Source organism: Hibiscus syriacus, unplaced genomic scaffold, assembly GCF_006381635.1.
Source record: "Hibiscus syriacus cultivar Baekdansim isolate YM2019G1 unplaced genomic scaffold, ASM638163v2 tig00110548_pilon, whole genome shotgun sequence".
Taxonomy (NCBI): Eukaryota; Viridiplantae; Streptophyta; class Magnoliopsida; order Malvales; family Malvaceae; genus Hibiscus; species Hibiscus syriacus.
The window spans coordinates 243,573-260,952 of NW_024062775.1; the positions used below are offsets into that span (position 1 = coordinate 243,573).

A 17,380-nucleotide genomic window follows, 5' to 3' on the forward strand; every position below is an offset into this window, starting at 1 on the left:
ATTTTTAATTTTTTGTTATTAAACATTTTATAAAATGAAAAGCTAGGGTTAAAATTGGATAAATTAAAATTTTAAAAGTAAAATATTTAGAGAAAGTAAATATTGATTTTTATGCATATAAAAAGTAAAAAAAATTTTTATTATTTTTTAAAGGTGGGACTTATTTTTTAAAGGGTGTCAATTTTTTTTAAAGAGTGTCATTTTTTTTGTTTTTATACCATATATATTAAATTTATATAAAAATATTTTTTGAGATGTTTGGGGTGTCAATTGACACCCAAATTATGCTTTAGCTCCGCCCATGTATGAATCAAACATATTTTTCAAAACAAAAATGATTATATAACTTGAATCTCAAGCATATAAAATTATTTAGATGATAAACTATGAAGATAATGTTAAAAATGCAATTGAAAAATAATTATGAAAACTTTTACATCTAAAATAATATATTTATAATACAATCGATATAAAATATTCATATTATTTAAATTATATAAAAGAATGATTGATATCAAATTACTTACAAAAATAAAATATTATATACAAAAAATTGTAAAAATAATTTTTTAACAATATAATTAATCTAATTAAAAATAAAAGATAAAAAAATTATAATACCTGTTTATATCAAATAAATTCTAGAAAACATTTTATGTAAAAATTATCAAACAGTGGAAAATGAATTACTGAACATCATCCAAACACAAGAAAATACTCTTCAGAATTTACTTTTCGAGAATTGTAATTCTTTTTTCAGTAATCATTTTTTGAAAAATCAATTAAAGTGAAACAAATGGACCCTAGTTTACCTTTTTGAGTTTCACATCTCTTTTGCAAAGAATTTCTTGACAAAATATTAAGAATTCTAACGTTTATAGATAAAATGGAAGATTCCAGGAACGTGCCATTTTGCAACTATAGACATCCAATTAAAGTGATCGCTGCTTATTAGAATATTAGAATATTAATAAGATTAGTTAGTATTTGTTATTAGTTAGGACTTAGTTTGTTATTAGTTTGTTATGATTTGTTGGTTACTTGGACTATATAAATCATACCTTTTTTGTATGAGGTTGAAACATTATTTAATATTTAATAGAAAATTTATATCATCTCCCTCTTTACGATTTCTTCTTTCACGTCTGTTAACTCAGACCACCGGCCCTTTCATCATTCACAGCCTCCATGGCGCTTTCTCGCATGATATCATTTGCCAAAGATCCGGCCGTCATTACCTCCGCTATGTGTTTGCAATGCTCTTTGTTTGTTCTTGGCTCCTGATAACATCTTTCTAATTGATTTGTGCATTCTTTGATTCCAATCTTTGCTTCGATCTCGATAAGATTTATCCGTTTTGTGATCATTCGAATGTATATTCATGATTACTCATTGCTAGAAGGGTAAACTAGTGATCTGTGCTGGATTATCTTTGAGATTGCGTTATTTTGTGTTTGCGAGTTTTCTTCCATTGCTACGCACAACTTGTTTCTTGAATTACCTGACCGGTGCTGTTCTCAAGAATGACTCTCGATACTCAGACAAGTTTTATTGACACTACCTCCCCAAGCATCTCTAATATGACGATTCAACATATTCCAAAACTTGATGATGTGAAGCTAGCCGATTCTACCTTTGTTCTTTGGCAAGTCATGTTGATTATTGATGGTTATGGGCGGCTGAGGTTTATTTCTAAAGGCGAGTCGGCTTCTACTCAATTTATTCAATCCAACTTAGGAACAACAGTTCAGAATCCTGATTTTGTTGCGTATCACAGGCAGGACAAATTGCTTACTTCTTGGTTGTTGTCTACAGTGAGTGCAGAGGTTCTTGTACATCTTGCTAGTTGTCATACCACAAAGGCCATTTGGAACACTGTTAATAGAATGTTTGCTGCTTGTACCAGTGCTAAGACTTCTGCACTTTGGCATAGTTTGCATATGCAACAGAATGGTTTTCAATGGAGTTTGTTGCAGATGTCAATTTTTGTTTTGTTTTAGATGTTGTTTTACTTAGAATTTGGTTGCTTTGGTTCACTATTTCTCGTGTTATTGGTTCATATTGTGATTAAGAAGAACGAAAGAAAGCATCGGTACTTCCGATTTAAGTCGAACGGAAGGAAGCATCGGCACTTTCGATTCAAGTCGAACGGAAGGAAGCATCGGTACTTCCGATTCAAGTCGAAAGGAATGAAGCATCGGTACTTCCGATTCAAGTCGAAAGGAATGAACCATCGGTACTTACGATTCAAGTCGAAAGGAATGAAGCATCGGTACTTACGATTCAAGTCGAAAGGAATGAAGCATCGATACTTCCGATTCAAGTCGAACGGAAGGAAGCATCGACACTTCTGATTCAAGTCGAACGGAAGTATGTATCGCACTTTCGTTTCAAGCGTTCGTCTTTTCATCAAGAAGGTTGAAGAAGTCGGGTGAATATTAGAATATTAATAAGATTAGTTAGTATTTGTTATTAGTTAGGACTTAGTTTGTTATGATTTGTTGGTTACTTGGGCTATATAATCCATTACTTTTTATGAGGTTGAAACAGAGTTTATTCAATATTCAATAGAAAATTTATGTCATCTCTCTCTTTACGTTTTGTTCTCCGCGTCTGTTACCTCAGACCACTGACCCTTTCATCATTCACAGCCTCCATGGCTGCTTTCTCACATTGCTTAGACGAACGAATAATACAGGAGGAGATTCTTTAATTGTGGAAATTATGGGACGAAGATAACCAAAAAAAAAGTGTAGTTTTTTTTTATAAAGTAATACTTTTACTTTTTGATCTCGGATGTCAGCAGTATTGATAAAGCAATTTATGGAATTACTAGCGCCGGAATTCCCGAAGCAAAGGATGTTGTAAGGATTGACTTGGTCGGAAGTTTGGGTTTGTAGAAGGTGAATGATGAACGAATCTACTTTAGGTCAATTGTAATACCTCAAAAAAAAAGTTTGCATATGAACATATAGAAGTAGATGCTTAATGTATGCACTTTGAGAAACAATCAAAGGGTTTAGATCCACAGTACAAGCTCTAAAAGAGTTTGTCCGCAAACATAATGGATTTGAAAATCCGAGCAGCTCATGTGCTTGAGGAGTTCATTTGTCGAACATCCCAAAACATGAGTAGCAGGCATGATCAGATTTATCCGGTTCAGTGTTTATGTGGCTCATAGGTATAGTTTACCTTTTGATAATTGATGTTCCATTAATCTTCAGTTCTGCTACCACACACTGCAATTACCAACGAAAAACTATGCAACTGCCTCTACTCTCAGGTATACCATTTCTCGTTTCCCTTTCATTTTCACTTTGGTATGATATATTTACATATTTCAAATCATTATAAATGATCGAATGATCCTTCATTAATCTTAGGGTTTTTTAAGAGAAAAGAAGCGAAAGTGAGAGAGAGTGAGAGGAATCGAGTATTTTCCCATTACAAACTGTTTCTTTTTAGTATACGAGTGTTTAGTATTTTTTTTTCTTTTTCTAGTTGAAATCTTTAATCTTTTTTGCTTATGAAATCAAGAATTCAAGCTTCTTTAAAATGTCAAATTCGTTTCTTTAAGTTGACTGGTTTAATCCCAGAGGAAGCTCTCTTCATCAAGGTGCTTGCACGACAGATCACCTTACATTCTCTAATGATTTTTGGAGGTAAGGCTTGAACTATAATAGATATGATTTTTTTATTGAACACCCTTGAATGAACACCAGCTAATATAAGAGAGGATAGTCAAACTGTAAGTTAAAATGGTTGTTCCGCATGATTAAACGGTGTCAGATCAGCTGGTTTAACATATCAGATTAACATTCCATTATATTAGTAAATGACCGGTTTATTCTAGATTTATAACATTAGTGATCAAATCGTTAATTTGAAAACAATAATAGATGAAACAAAATCTTTCTTAAACATCATTTACCATTTATATAGTTAACCCATAGAAGCCATCATACTAGTAAGCAAAAAAATGATTTCCAAGTTGTCAAGATTATTGTCCCGTTGAATCCACTGTCAGTGCTCTATACTAAGCTTTGTTTGTTGCAGTTGGGAAGGAAGTAGTGGATCTCTGCCTTGATAGGATCAGGAAGCTAGCAGATAACTGCACTTGGCTTAAGGGTTTCTTATGTTCATCGTTGTTAGGAATGGAGCAAGGAAGTGGCTAAAAATTTCAAATTATTATTATTATTATTATTATTATTATGTATTTGAACTTTTTTTTTATATTTTTTATTTACAATATATTTTTGATTTTATAAATTTTAAAAATCCATCCTTTCTAACATAAAATATGTATTCGAAACTGAGTTTCACTGTTTACCTTTATCCACATCTGTCTTGGAGCCTTTTAATAATGTTTTAAATACTAATTCTCTCCTGAAGCACACTGATGCTGCAGTTCTCCTCGATAATGAAGCTATCTATGATATTTGCCCATGATCTCTCGACATCAAGAGACCTACTTACAGTAATCTCAACAGGCTGGTTTCTCAGGTGCCACATTTGGGATTTTCTCAACCAAAGATTGTTTTGATAGTTTGCATTAATTGTTCTTTGAATTACAGGCAATTTCTTCCCTGACTGCCTCTTTGAGATTTGATGGGTGCTTTGAAGGTGGATGTGACTGAATTCTAGACCAATTTAGTCCCATACCCCCAGAATCCATTTCAAGTTGTCATCAAATGCACCGGTGATTTCTGCCGGAAAGGCCTACCACGAGCCGAAATCACAAACAGCGCATTCGACCCATCTTCGATGATGGAAATACATGGCCTGCTGCTTGATTTAGGGTGATGTGGTGCCTAAAAATGTAAACGCTGCAGTGGCAACAATCAAGACCAAAAGGACCATCCAGTTTGTCGTTGGTGCCCCCACTGGGTTCAAGTGCGGCATCAACTACCAGTCCCCGACCACAGTGGTTCCAGGTGGGGACTTGGCCAAGGTTCAAAGGGCGGTTTGCATGATTTCGAACTCAACAAGTGTTGCCGAAGTGTTCTTGAGGGATCGATCACAAGGTTGATCTGATGTATGCCAAGCGTGCATTTGGTATGTTGGTGAGGAAATGGAGGAAGCTAGAGAAGATTTGGTTGCTCTTAAGAATGATTATCAACAAGTTAGGCTGGAATCTAGTGAAGGGGATGAGTACTAGAATGATTATCAACAAGTTGGGCTGGAATCTAGTGAAGGGGATGAGTACTAAGCTAGAATGGTGTAGAGTCTGCAACCAATGGAATTATTTGGTCTTCAGTGATTTAAATAGATGTCTGTTATCGGAATAACGACATTATATAATAATAATATCATTTGAAATTATTATTATACGATTACGATACTTACAATGACTGTAATAACGTTTATTATGATATCCATACCTGAATTAGAATGAGCTCAACAATTGATAACAAAATAAATGTTAAACATGCAATTTACTTTAAAAGAAATAAACAACTAAAACAAACAAAACTGTAATTTGACTACTTATTTTTCAATTAAACTAATTTTTATGAACCGTTTACAAGAAACATGTTTTGGCAAAACAATGGCCAGACAAAAGCAATCCTTCCAAGTCATTTGTTGTCTCAAATAATACTTACATTGATACCCACACCTCCCTCATCAATTACTACATACATACCATATAATACTATACCCACTTCTAATTTCTTATTTTCTTTTGATCCCAACAACAAACTCAAGGTTAATGTTTTCCATGTAATTACTAATTTCCTTTTCCTCTTTGCCAGCAAAGGGGATTTTCACCATTTAAATTGACAGCTCAAAAAGGATAGCATGTATTAACTGTCATTTTTAAAGGCATGATAACATTGTATTATTGCTAATTTATAAAAGATTATGAGTCACTTAGATATTACTTAGAAAATAAAACTAAGTAGGATAACGTTGTATTATTGCTAAATAACATAATCAAGTCCCATAATTAGGTCAACTGCATAAGCATGTAAGAATATTGTTGAATCCCAAAAAGCCCTAATAAAATAATTGAAAAGGGAACAAACTGGTCCAGCAGTTTATGGACAAATGGGCCCTGACCCATTCCTCAAGATATCTTGGTCGATATGCTCCCCACCAAATAACAGCCCACCATGCTATACCCTCTATAAAACACACACACTACATTTGCTATTTCCATTACATCTTTGCAAAATCTAAAACCAAACACCTCCCAACCATGTCTTCCAAAAGAAATGAAGATTTTTGCCTTCAACTTCAAGAGCTGTTATCAACTGACATCAATAAGAAAAGAAATGCAAATAAGGTGAGATTTTAAAACTTAATCAACTAGTTTTCCGATTTTGAACTGTTATTTATTTAAGGTAAATTTGAGTCGAGCTGTGATTGTTTGTTTAAAGTTGAGCACGATTCTAATCCTAATCTCTGAACATTGTCTCTCTTGGTTGTTATATTTGTAGCTATTAGAAGAGATTTGCAGTCATATTAAGAAACTTAATGGAGAGGTTGATGCTTTAAGTATTCGAATATCAGAGTTAATGGCTTCTCTAAACAAAAACAGTGGCACCAATGTCAACATCCTTAGACAACTTCTGCAACAATAAGCACTGCAAATTTTTGTTTTTTAATTTACTAAACTTTACGCTTCAACTCCTTGTAATAAGACAACATTTGGGTTGTTCCTTGCACGTTTACATGTTATTATGCATTACATCTTTATTAATTATTGACAACGCACACATCTTAGTGTGACCAATTGATAAGTTACTTATAAACAAACACGAGATATTATAAACAAAGTTTAAAGAATTAAATGCATGAAACGTGTATCCATTTTCATCGTTCACGGCCTCAAGCACTCAATCCAAAACCAAAACAAGTTGATAAGTTTGCTTTAAAGAAAGAATTATTGTTTTGATTTTAGTGTGAGATATGCAGATATTAAAAATGGAAAACCCTTTATTAATTAATATAATCAACAATAATGGAGTAATAAATTACATCTTGGCTTATTCTGACTTTTATGCTAATTCATACAAAATAAGGCCAATCTTCAACAAGATTCCGAGGTCTTTTCAATAATATTTTTCAAAGTTTAAGCAGAGACAGCATTATTTTATCGTAATTTACTTGAACTAACAACACATCATTAGACATTTTGTATTTCCTTTAAATACTTTATTAGCAACTATATAAAACAATCAACGATTCACCACAAAAGAACATTAAGGAAAACTATGTCGTATCAGTTTTGACCGCTAGGCACGGAATCAATATTAATCTTTTTTCATGTGATTAAATCACCAAAAATTATAGGATAAATTATGTGTTTAGTACCTAAACTATCAATTTTGGTCTATTTTAATACCCGGACTTTTAATTTTTGTAAAATCATACTTAAAGTTTAGTTTTTATTGCATTTTAGTACCTACTCAAAATTTAACGTCAAGTTTTGAAAAAATAATTGAAAGTTTAGGTACTAAAATGGACCAAAACTGATAATTTAGGTACTAAATGCATTAAGTTTTTAATAGTAGGTACTAGAATGAAATAAAAACTAAATGTTAGGTATGGTTAATCGGAATGAATTTTTAATTCGAATTGGGTACTAGAAAGACGAGGGTGGCCCTTCAAGCCAATTTACTCTATTCGCAAATATCAAAATTCAAACTCCTGGTCTTACTTAAGGAGTTAAATGTCTCACCCCACTAGACCAACTGGTTATTGGTTAATCAGAATGAATTTTTAATTAGAAACTGGATATATTTAGTTAATAAAAAATTAGGTTCGAGAATATGATTATGTGTGAAGTATGATTAATATTTTCATTTAATTGTTTTAGGAGTGTCTTAATATTTTACACCACTTAAGAGTATTTTAGTTATTTCATTAATTAAGACCCCTTATTAATCTTATCTATTCATTTCATAACAACTCATAAATATTTGGATAGAATAGGAGATGTTTTCAATCTTTTAACATTAGGGAGTATAGATAATCAGCTAAGGAGTATGAATATACAATCCACAAGTACAAATACACTAATATTGATACTAATGAAGGAGTATCGATATTGAGTTATTGGTATAAAAACCCAAATGACATATTAGAATGTTTTGAACCATTCAATTAATATTGATATTGTCCAAGGGAGCATTCATACAATATTAATATTGCATGAATCAATATCAGTATCACCCCTTTAAAATTAAGTTTTTCAAAATTTAAATTCATATGATGTCGATGCTGTAAAATAATATTTATACTACAATCTAAAAAACTTAAAATAAAGTTAGGAAAAATCAATCCATAATATCTCTAATCACTTGTTTTGGAGTCCTACATGATTCGTAGGGCTTAGGGGATTACTAAAGCGTCATTTAATATCATTTTAATATTTAAAAGAAACATCACCAAGATCATTAAAACATGCTTAACACCAAAAACAATCACATTCTTAATTCAGTCTTGTTGTGAACCAGATCGATGAAGTCACGTTAATTGATCATAATAATATCGATAATTTTCTTAGTCCTAACTGGATTATAGGATAATCAATTAATTAATATTATGATTTAGAGATTAATTAGTAAAGTTTTCAATACTTGAAGTTATCGACATAAATCATATATAAATATAGCAAGTTGAGAGATCATAACAAAAATTTCACAAAATTGAAGGATTATATACACAAATTAAGTGTTTTAAGCGGGTGATATTGATACCAATCTATGAATATTTGTACTGTGTATGCATAATACTCATTAAATAAATTGAAGTTGCTGCAAAAGAAACACGCCCGTACGGAGAAGAGAAGTAAAGATGAACGAAGTCTGCTTGCTCTGGAGATGGATTGGTCTAGTAGTAGGTGAACAAATCGAAAATGAAGAGAGAAAAAGGGAAATAAAATGTCTTTTTGTGACATGTTTTATTTTTATAAAGAGTCAAACAGTGAAATCCTCAAGTAACGGTTGTAAATCATGCTTTTAAAGTTACATCTGGATTGCTACAATATTTAAGTTAATCTCAAAAGCTAACATCATTTGCCTTAGAGAGAGTACAGGATATGCGTTTAGTTCGATTTCTATCACGTAATCATGAAATGAAGTAACAAAAACTTTCTGTTTGATCATTCTAACTCGATAATATATGTTAAATATTGCACAACAACAAGAGTATCTTGGTTTTGATATGTGCAGAATTACAAGGCAAGGGAAATGCTTTTGGTGCAATCAGCCGAAGTTGTTATGGGAAAACTTTGCACGTCAACAATTGTGGTCCAGTGAATGTAAAACAGAAGCCGCTCGAGCAACAGCAGATGATTTCGGTCATGTATGTGATGCAAAAGTACAAACATTTACATTGCATAGATACCATCAGTCTCGACATGGAAGGCCTATAAAAGACGAGGAGTTCTCTCATTCATATTCCCTAAAACTTGGAAATGTGAAGAATCCGGTTCTTTTAAGTTTGAGTTCAAATAACTTTACCTGACTTATTCCATCTGCTATTGGAAATTTGTCTAACAATGAACTAGTTGCCCGGATTCCTTCCACTTCAGGTCATTTGAAGCGTTTGTCTTACAATGCTTTTTGGCCCAACCCCTTCTTTAAGTGGATTAACATGTTTAAGAACTCAGAATTTTCCCAACAGTTTGCTTATTGGTTCCATCTCTTTCATCAGATCGATACGTTCTTGGAGGATCGATTTCATCTCCAAACATCTCGATTTATAGAACAGTATGCTTGTTGGTTCGATCCCTTCTTCCTTCGGACTTGTGATAGGTTTAGAAGAAGCATTCATTCCCTCTAACAAAATCAATGGATCCATACTAGAGATGCACATAGCCGGATTTAAATCCGATCCGGTTTTTTCACCAAACCAAAAAATCGGTTTATAAAAAAACCGATTCGGATCATAACCGGTTTGGAGGTCCGGATGATGTAACCGGTTTCGGTTTTAAAAAAATCGGTTTTTACCGGATTAAAAAACCGGTTTTTAATCCGGTAAAAAATCCGGTCATCCAATTTTTTAAACCCCAGACCGGATTTTTTTCCGGATAAAAAACCAGTTTTTTATCCGGTTTTTTTCAAATCGGTTTTAAATACGGTAAAAAATCCGGTCGTCCAATTTTTTCCCAAACCGGTTATACTATCCGGTTTTAAAATATCCGATCCGGTTTAAAAAACCGGTTTTTCCCAAATCCGATTTCGGATATTTTTTATGTAAAATCGGATATTCGGATTTTTTGTGCACCTCTAATCCATACAATAGGAAAACCCCAAATATGGTGAATTTGATTACATTGCACCTATATGCAAAACCTTTTAAAAGGTCATATATCTCAAGAAATTGGGAATTTAAAAGCACCGACATTTTTAGTTAATAACCTCTCACATGGTTAAACCTTTAAAAAATTGAAATATCAAATATGTTTCCTTCTGAATTGGTCTATCCAATGATGGCCGAAGAGGCCTTACCTTTGTACAATTTTCATAACAATCTTCTAGAGAGTCCGTTGGAGGGTTGATTTAGGGCATTTGGGTCCATGTGTTCCAAAGCCTCTCACATTTAGGGACAAATGGGTTTTTAGGGCTAACAATACATGGAACATAGATCACCCAACTAGATTTTTTGCTTCATATTATTAATGAACTTTGAGATAAATGTAATTGAAATGTTGAATGTATCAGTTTCTTCTTCTTCTTTTGTAGGTTGACTGTTTGCCTTGTTGAACATAGAAATATGGTTATAACTTTTTTTTAAGATTTATTTCTAAATATATAGACTATACTGCTTGAATAGGGTCATCAAAAGAGTAGATCTGGCAAATTTAATCCGGATCTAATTATTCGAACCAAGATCCGAAATAGACCCGAACATGATGATCTAATTTTACCCAAAACCTCAAAAATAAAAATCGAAATAGACCCGAGTTTTAGTTAAACCGAAAGTAACACTAACCGAACTGAAATCGACCCGAATTTTAGTCCAACCAAAAATAATTCGAACTGAAAGCAGTTGAACCAAAAATAATTTGAATCGAAAATAACCCGAATTTAATTTATCTAAACTCGATCTAAATCGAGCATTGACGGTTTTAACCCGATAATTGGGTTAAAATGTTTAAAAATACTAAAAATAACTTATTAAATTGGTTGTCAAATTATTTAAATAATTATGATACATTAATGAGTTAATTTCATTATATGTCCCTAATCTATCACCTCAATTTCAAATTAATCCTTAAACTTTTAAACATTTCAATTTCATCCTTAAACTATGACAATTATTCTAAATTAGCCCTAAAACTATTGATCATTTCATTTTCATCCCCAAGCTATGATCTTCATCATAAGTTGGTCCCCAAACTTTTTGAGTATTTCAATTTTATCCTAAATTATTTGTATATACTAATCACATCTCTTATTAATAAAATCATTAGGTAAGTTTTATATTATTATATGTTTGAAAAAAATTTAGCTTAAACTATGGCTGAAATGAATTATTATATTTTATTTTGAACTACTAATATAACTTTCCAAAACACACTACAAGGAATTTATCTTTTGTATATGAAAAAATATAGTTATTTAAATTTAATATAAAAATAACTTATTTTTATACTACACAAATAACTTATTTTTACAATATAAAGATATCTATTTTTTATAATTTAAAATTAAAATATTATTAATGATATAATAATATAATATCATTTATAAGTATATTTAGAATAATATTTATTCACACATAAATATTTTATTATTTATTACTTTTAAGTTTAATAAAAATATTATATTTTATAATTAAATATCAAGTATTTAATTTAAAATTTTAATAGATAATAAAATTTATAATTAAAGAATTTTATTTTTAATTAAATAGATTGTACCATAATTTTTTCAGTCCGGATCAGTAAAAAAATATCACAAACACTAACATATCTTATAAGTTGAGTTTGAATTAAATTATAATCAATAAATGATAATTGAATTTGAATGAAATTGAACACAAATGATAAGATTAAAAAAACACGTTTTTACAAAAATATATCAATAATTCTATATATACTTTATTTAACTTATACCCAACTCAACTTGAATTTACCTGAAGATCTAAAGTTGACCCAAATTGAAAATAGCTGATCGAATATTGATTCAACCCGAAAATCAATCAATCCAATTTAATTTGACCCGAAATCAATCGATTGGATATTCGCCCGACCCGATAACCGAACCGACCCGACTTATTATAGAACTGAATAAAAATCAAAACTCGAAATGACTCGACCCGACTTACTATAGACATGAATAAAATAAAAATCCGAAATGACCCGACCCGACTTGAACCTGACTCAAATTAAGTCTAAACCGAAATGACCCGAATCGAACTCGAACCCGATCCGAATGACATATTTGCCACCACCGCAAAAGAGAATCAAATTTTATTAATCAATGGAACCACTCCAAGAATAACTTTTAACCCTTGGGGTTTAAATTGCTTGTATATGTCATTTGGTAAATTCAAGTTCATTATTATATCAAAAAACATAAATATATTTATAAGGGTGAATTAACTGATTTATTGTTATTTATTAACAATATTTATAAATTTAACAATATAAAATTATTATAAATTTATTATTCGACCTAACTACAAGAAAATATATATTTAGTGACAATGCAAATGATTACTAAAACTGTTAAATTTAGACAATAAAATGCACAGTAACAAAATTTCTAAGTCATCACTAATAACTACCTCACTATTATATCAGTGACAAATATTCTATAAATTGTCACAATTGTTCATTTTTTGTGTCGATTCGACACAATTATCTATATAAATTATGATGAATAGGTTTGACACTAAAAATATATTTTTGTGACTATCAATATTGTCGCACTAAGTATTTTTTTAGTGACAAAATGTTTGATACTATTATCAATAAAAATTGTGATAATTTTGTTTGACACTGGAAGTATATTTTGTGACTACGTTTTTGACATAGAAAGACTAATAACAGTTAGAAATTTAGACACTAATATTATTCTTATTAGTGACAAATGTTTTATCACAACTATATAATTAAATTGATTAATTAAGAAATTTATTATGAAATTAATTATAGTAGATATTACAATTTTAGTTGTATCAATCTTATTTTGGAACTTGGATTGCAATCATTGTCATCGATTAGTTATTCATTAACAATAGATTATGTGACATCTTCACATGCTTATTTCTTTTTATAACTACTAGTATCCGATTTATTAATTGACTAATTCATATCGGGTACTACATAGGCAAGTAAGACCCTCCTAACCAAATTTTCTTAAGAGGTCTTGTACCTTATCCTGCTGGACTAATTGATTGTTGATTTCACATGTTATTTTTTTGATAAATTAATGCAATGCATGACTTTTAAGATGATCGAACCTAAAACCTTTAAGGAAAGAGTGCAATGAATAACCACTATGCCAAGAAAGAAAAATTTATTTTTAATAAAAAATAATATTTAGGTTAAAATATTATTAGAATTATTTTTTATTTTAATATATAATATTAATTATTATAATTATATTTTAATTAAATTTTCTATGATTTCTCATATAAAATACATTTGTGGAAGAATAATATAAAAATAATAATTAGATTAATTTTAAAATATAAACATAAAAATATTAATATTTAAACCTAAAGTAATATTAAGTGTCCTTAATTATATTAAAAAATAAAATAAAAATATTTGACAATGTATTAACCTCTCGTGGTGAAAGTCCTAAATTAAAAAAAAAAATACTAATAAAGTTTACCTTTTGACAAACTAGTTTATCTTAACAAAAATTTTAATTATTATTGATGTCAATATTTATCACAAAAATAGTAAAATATTAAGTGACAAGAAACCTTATTGTCGTAACAAATGTCAAATACTAGAGATCAATTTATATGTTGTTACTGTTACATCATTTCTGGCAAAAAGATAATTGGTTCCAATTTGCGTATTCTAATAGTGTCAAAAAATTTGTGACTATAAAATTTGTGTCACAGTTATATACTTATAGTGAGAATTTAATTATGAGAAAAATTTAATCATCATAGATATTACTATAACAATGATGAAATAAAAGTACATCACAATTATTTTTATAAGTAGTGTCATATAAATTTTTTGTCACCAAAAGCTTAATATTTGTAACAAAATTACTAATAGTCATGATCAATTTTTTAGTAAAAACATTTATTCTTGTAGTGATACTTGAGATATAATTTAAGACTGTTACATATATACCATTATAAAATGGTAAACTTACTAGCGAATAAATTGTAATTGTTACAATTATGAATAATAATAGTGATCACTTAATATGTTATAACTATTACATCGTTTCCTATTTAAAAAAGTTGATGTCGATTCAAGCATTTTATTAGTGACCAAATAGAAGTTGGACATAACTATTTACTTCAATAGTGACAAAAATAATTTTTTTTATAAATCACCAACTAAGATTAGTGACAAAAACAATTATTGTCACAAATCAATGTTTCCCGTGAAAAATAAGTTGGTGCTAATTTAAGCATATATTAGTGACTAATTGATAATGATTACTTATTTTGGTCATAATAAAACACTATTAGCAACAAATTACTTATTAGGGGTGTTCAAATCCGGGTACCCGAAGTTTCAGGTACCCGTGTCCTCGGGTTCTTGATTAGTCTGCCTGTGTACCAGCCTAGATGTTGTGGGTACCCGTAATTTGGGTAATCAAATACCCAATTTTTTATCATTTTCAAATTATTAATTAAAAAAACATACATAAATTTAAATGTTCAAATTACATACTCCAACATCCAAACATAGAATTTAAAAGTTCGAAATACAAAATTCAATAATCTATAATATAAATAAAACATAAAAGTTCATAACTAACTAGATAAGTAGATATAATCAACTTGATACTTGAATCATGATCATGTTTACACTTCTTCATTTTCCATTCTCATTTCCTACAAACAAATCTTTTATTAGTTATAAATAAACCATAAGTTTACAACAACCAATATCTTACCAAGATGGAAAATGAAAATATAACTAAATTTCATCATAAAAAATATCAAGTAAAACTTTCATAAATGAAAATATAACTAAAATTTAATAACTTACCAAAGTTTAGGACTTATGGCCTATGGGCATGGCTCTTCATACGTGACATCCGAAACTTCATTTGTTTCATCAATGATAATTGTTGGTTGCTTTGAAGTTAAATCTTGCATTTCTATATTAAGTATTTCAAGTATGCAATTGTTACAATGTATTACATATGCTTTAAAATACAAACATTTAAATATCTAAACATGAAATTGAAAACTAACCTTCTTCAATATTCTCCAATTCTAGCAAGTTCTCCTCTACCATAATAGTATTATGAAAAGCATGAATCCAATCTTGATTAAAATTAAGAGCTTCCACCAACCTAGGAGTCAAAGAAGTGTGGAAGGAATCAAGCACACATCCTCTCTTACTAAAAACGAACTACAAAACAACAGTGGAAATCGGACTTTCAAGTACATCATGTGCCATTCTCATAAGAATAGGATAGTTCATTGTTTCATAGACCACCAAGACAAGATATCAAAATGATCAATCTCACGAACACATTTATTCCCTAAATACTTGTCTAGCTCAATTGTTTCGGAAGTATCAAATAATTATACCTCATTCAAAAAATCTTTTCTAAAATTTGTTCATTTCAACTTCCTTATTCCTTCATCACCATTTCCACTAGACTCCATAGAGCAAGATTTCATTTGTGGTGTTGAAGGTTGCGAAAAAGCATAAAATCAAACAACATCAAAGTGTCTTTAATTCGTTGACACAAGTCAAAAGAGTTGCTAGGATCATAAGAACGACGGAAAATCCACTCAAAATATCTTAACTTATGCCTAGGATCAAGAACTAAAGTAATGAGCATCAACATATTCACATTGTTAACATTTTCCCAATACTTATCAAATTTCATTTTCATTTGGTGTGTATGCTCTTAGGCCCAACATTTGTGTCATCTAGATAATGATTAATCGTATACTTAATGTCAAATATTTTTTCCACAAAATTATTACCATTCACATACATTGATCCAGATAAGCTCAATGTAGCCTCATAAAAGATCTCAAGAAAAGGCAAGAAAATAGTAACTTTGTCCCAATCCTCATCATCAGGAGGACCACCAACCTTCCTAAGCTCTTTGGTGTAGGGAATGCTCTTCGTTTTCATATTTTTGAATGCCTTTATAAAAACCAAAGCACTCTTGAGCATGCAATAGGTGGAATTCCACCTTGTTTCAATGTCAAAGCAAACAAGAGATTTGTTGTTTATATATTCTTCAACAACAGAAGATCGAAACTTTTGTATCCTTATAGGGGAAGACCTCACATATTTCACAGCAGCAAGAACTTTCATAACAGAATCTTCAACATCCCCATCTTTAACAACAAAATTCAGAATATGCGCAACACATCTCATATGCAAAAATTGAGTATCCAACACACTTCTATCCCACAAGTTGACAATTTGCTTCAAACACTTGATCACTATATCATTTGAACTAGAATTATCAACAGTTGCCGTCAAGATTCTCTTGAGACTCCATTCTAGTTGACACCTTTCAACGGCTCTACCAATAAGTTCCTCAGAATGACCGAAAATTAGACAAAAGTTGATGATCATCTTGTAAAATTTCCAACTATCATCTATGAAATGGGCATTAAGACACATATACGAAAAATTCTGACAAGATGTCCATGTATATATGGTAAGACATACCCTAGAGGACAAATTCTTGAAAAAGTTCTTCAGCATCTTTATATTTTCAATAAACAAAGCATATCAATCTCTTGTAATAGTAGCGCATGAAGGAGGAATAAAATTAGGAATAACGATCTTGCAGAACATACGAAATCCTTCACGTTCAACAAAGTTAAATGGTAACTCATCAACAATTACCATTTTAACGAGTATTTATCTAATCTTATCTTGATCAAAACACCATAGTTTAGGAATGCTAACAGTTTATATTGTCCTATCAGCGTTACGCTTTGTCTTGGACTTGAAATCTAAGATTGTTTATGTTTTTTTTCCAAGTTAAAGGGGGATTTCTTGCACCGGGCAATATGGTGCTTCTGCATTATTTCCATTGGCAGTTGCACAACTTATTTTTTGAGCACAACAATGCATTCAACATGTTCTTTATCACCATCAAATGCTTTAAAATGATCCCAAGCAGAAGAAGTTTTTTTAATGTTTTTTGCATCCTTTAGCTTCAACGATTTCAACAATCATTTTCCCCTTCATTTTGTTTTTTGTATTGACTAGATTCTCAACCACTTTAATCTT

The 17,380-nt window shown here is 30.4% G+C and overlaps 1 protein-coding gene and 1 pseudogene across 1 annotated transcript; both read left to right on the forward strand.

The window, feature by feature from the left end:
- The first annotated feature begins 1,580 nt into the window (after positions 1-1,580).
- LOC120130964 lies at positions 1,581-5,209 on the forward strand (annotated as a pseudogene).
- A 972-nt stretch (positions 5,210-6,181) lies between these two features.
- On the forward strand, positions 6,182-6,659 carry LOC120130582 (transcription factor ILI3-like). The gene is made up of 2 exons (XM_039147793.1): positions 6,182-6,286; positions 6,441-6,659. Exons 1-2 carry the CDS (start codon positions 6,200-6,202, stop codon positions 6,582-6,584), a joined length of 231 nt encoding a protein of 76 aa, XP_039003724.1. The 5' UTR covers positions 6,182-6,199; the 3' UTR covers positions 6,585-6,659.
- Positions 6,660-17,380: the final 10,721 nt, after the last annotated feature.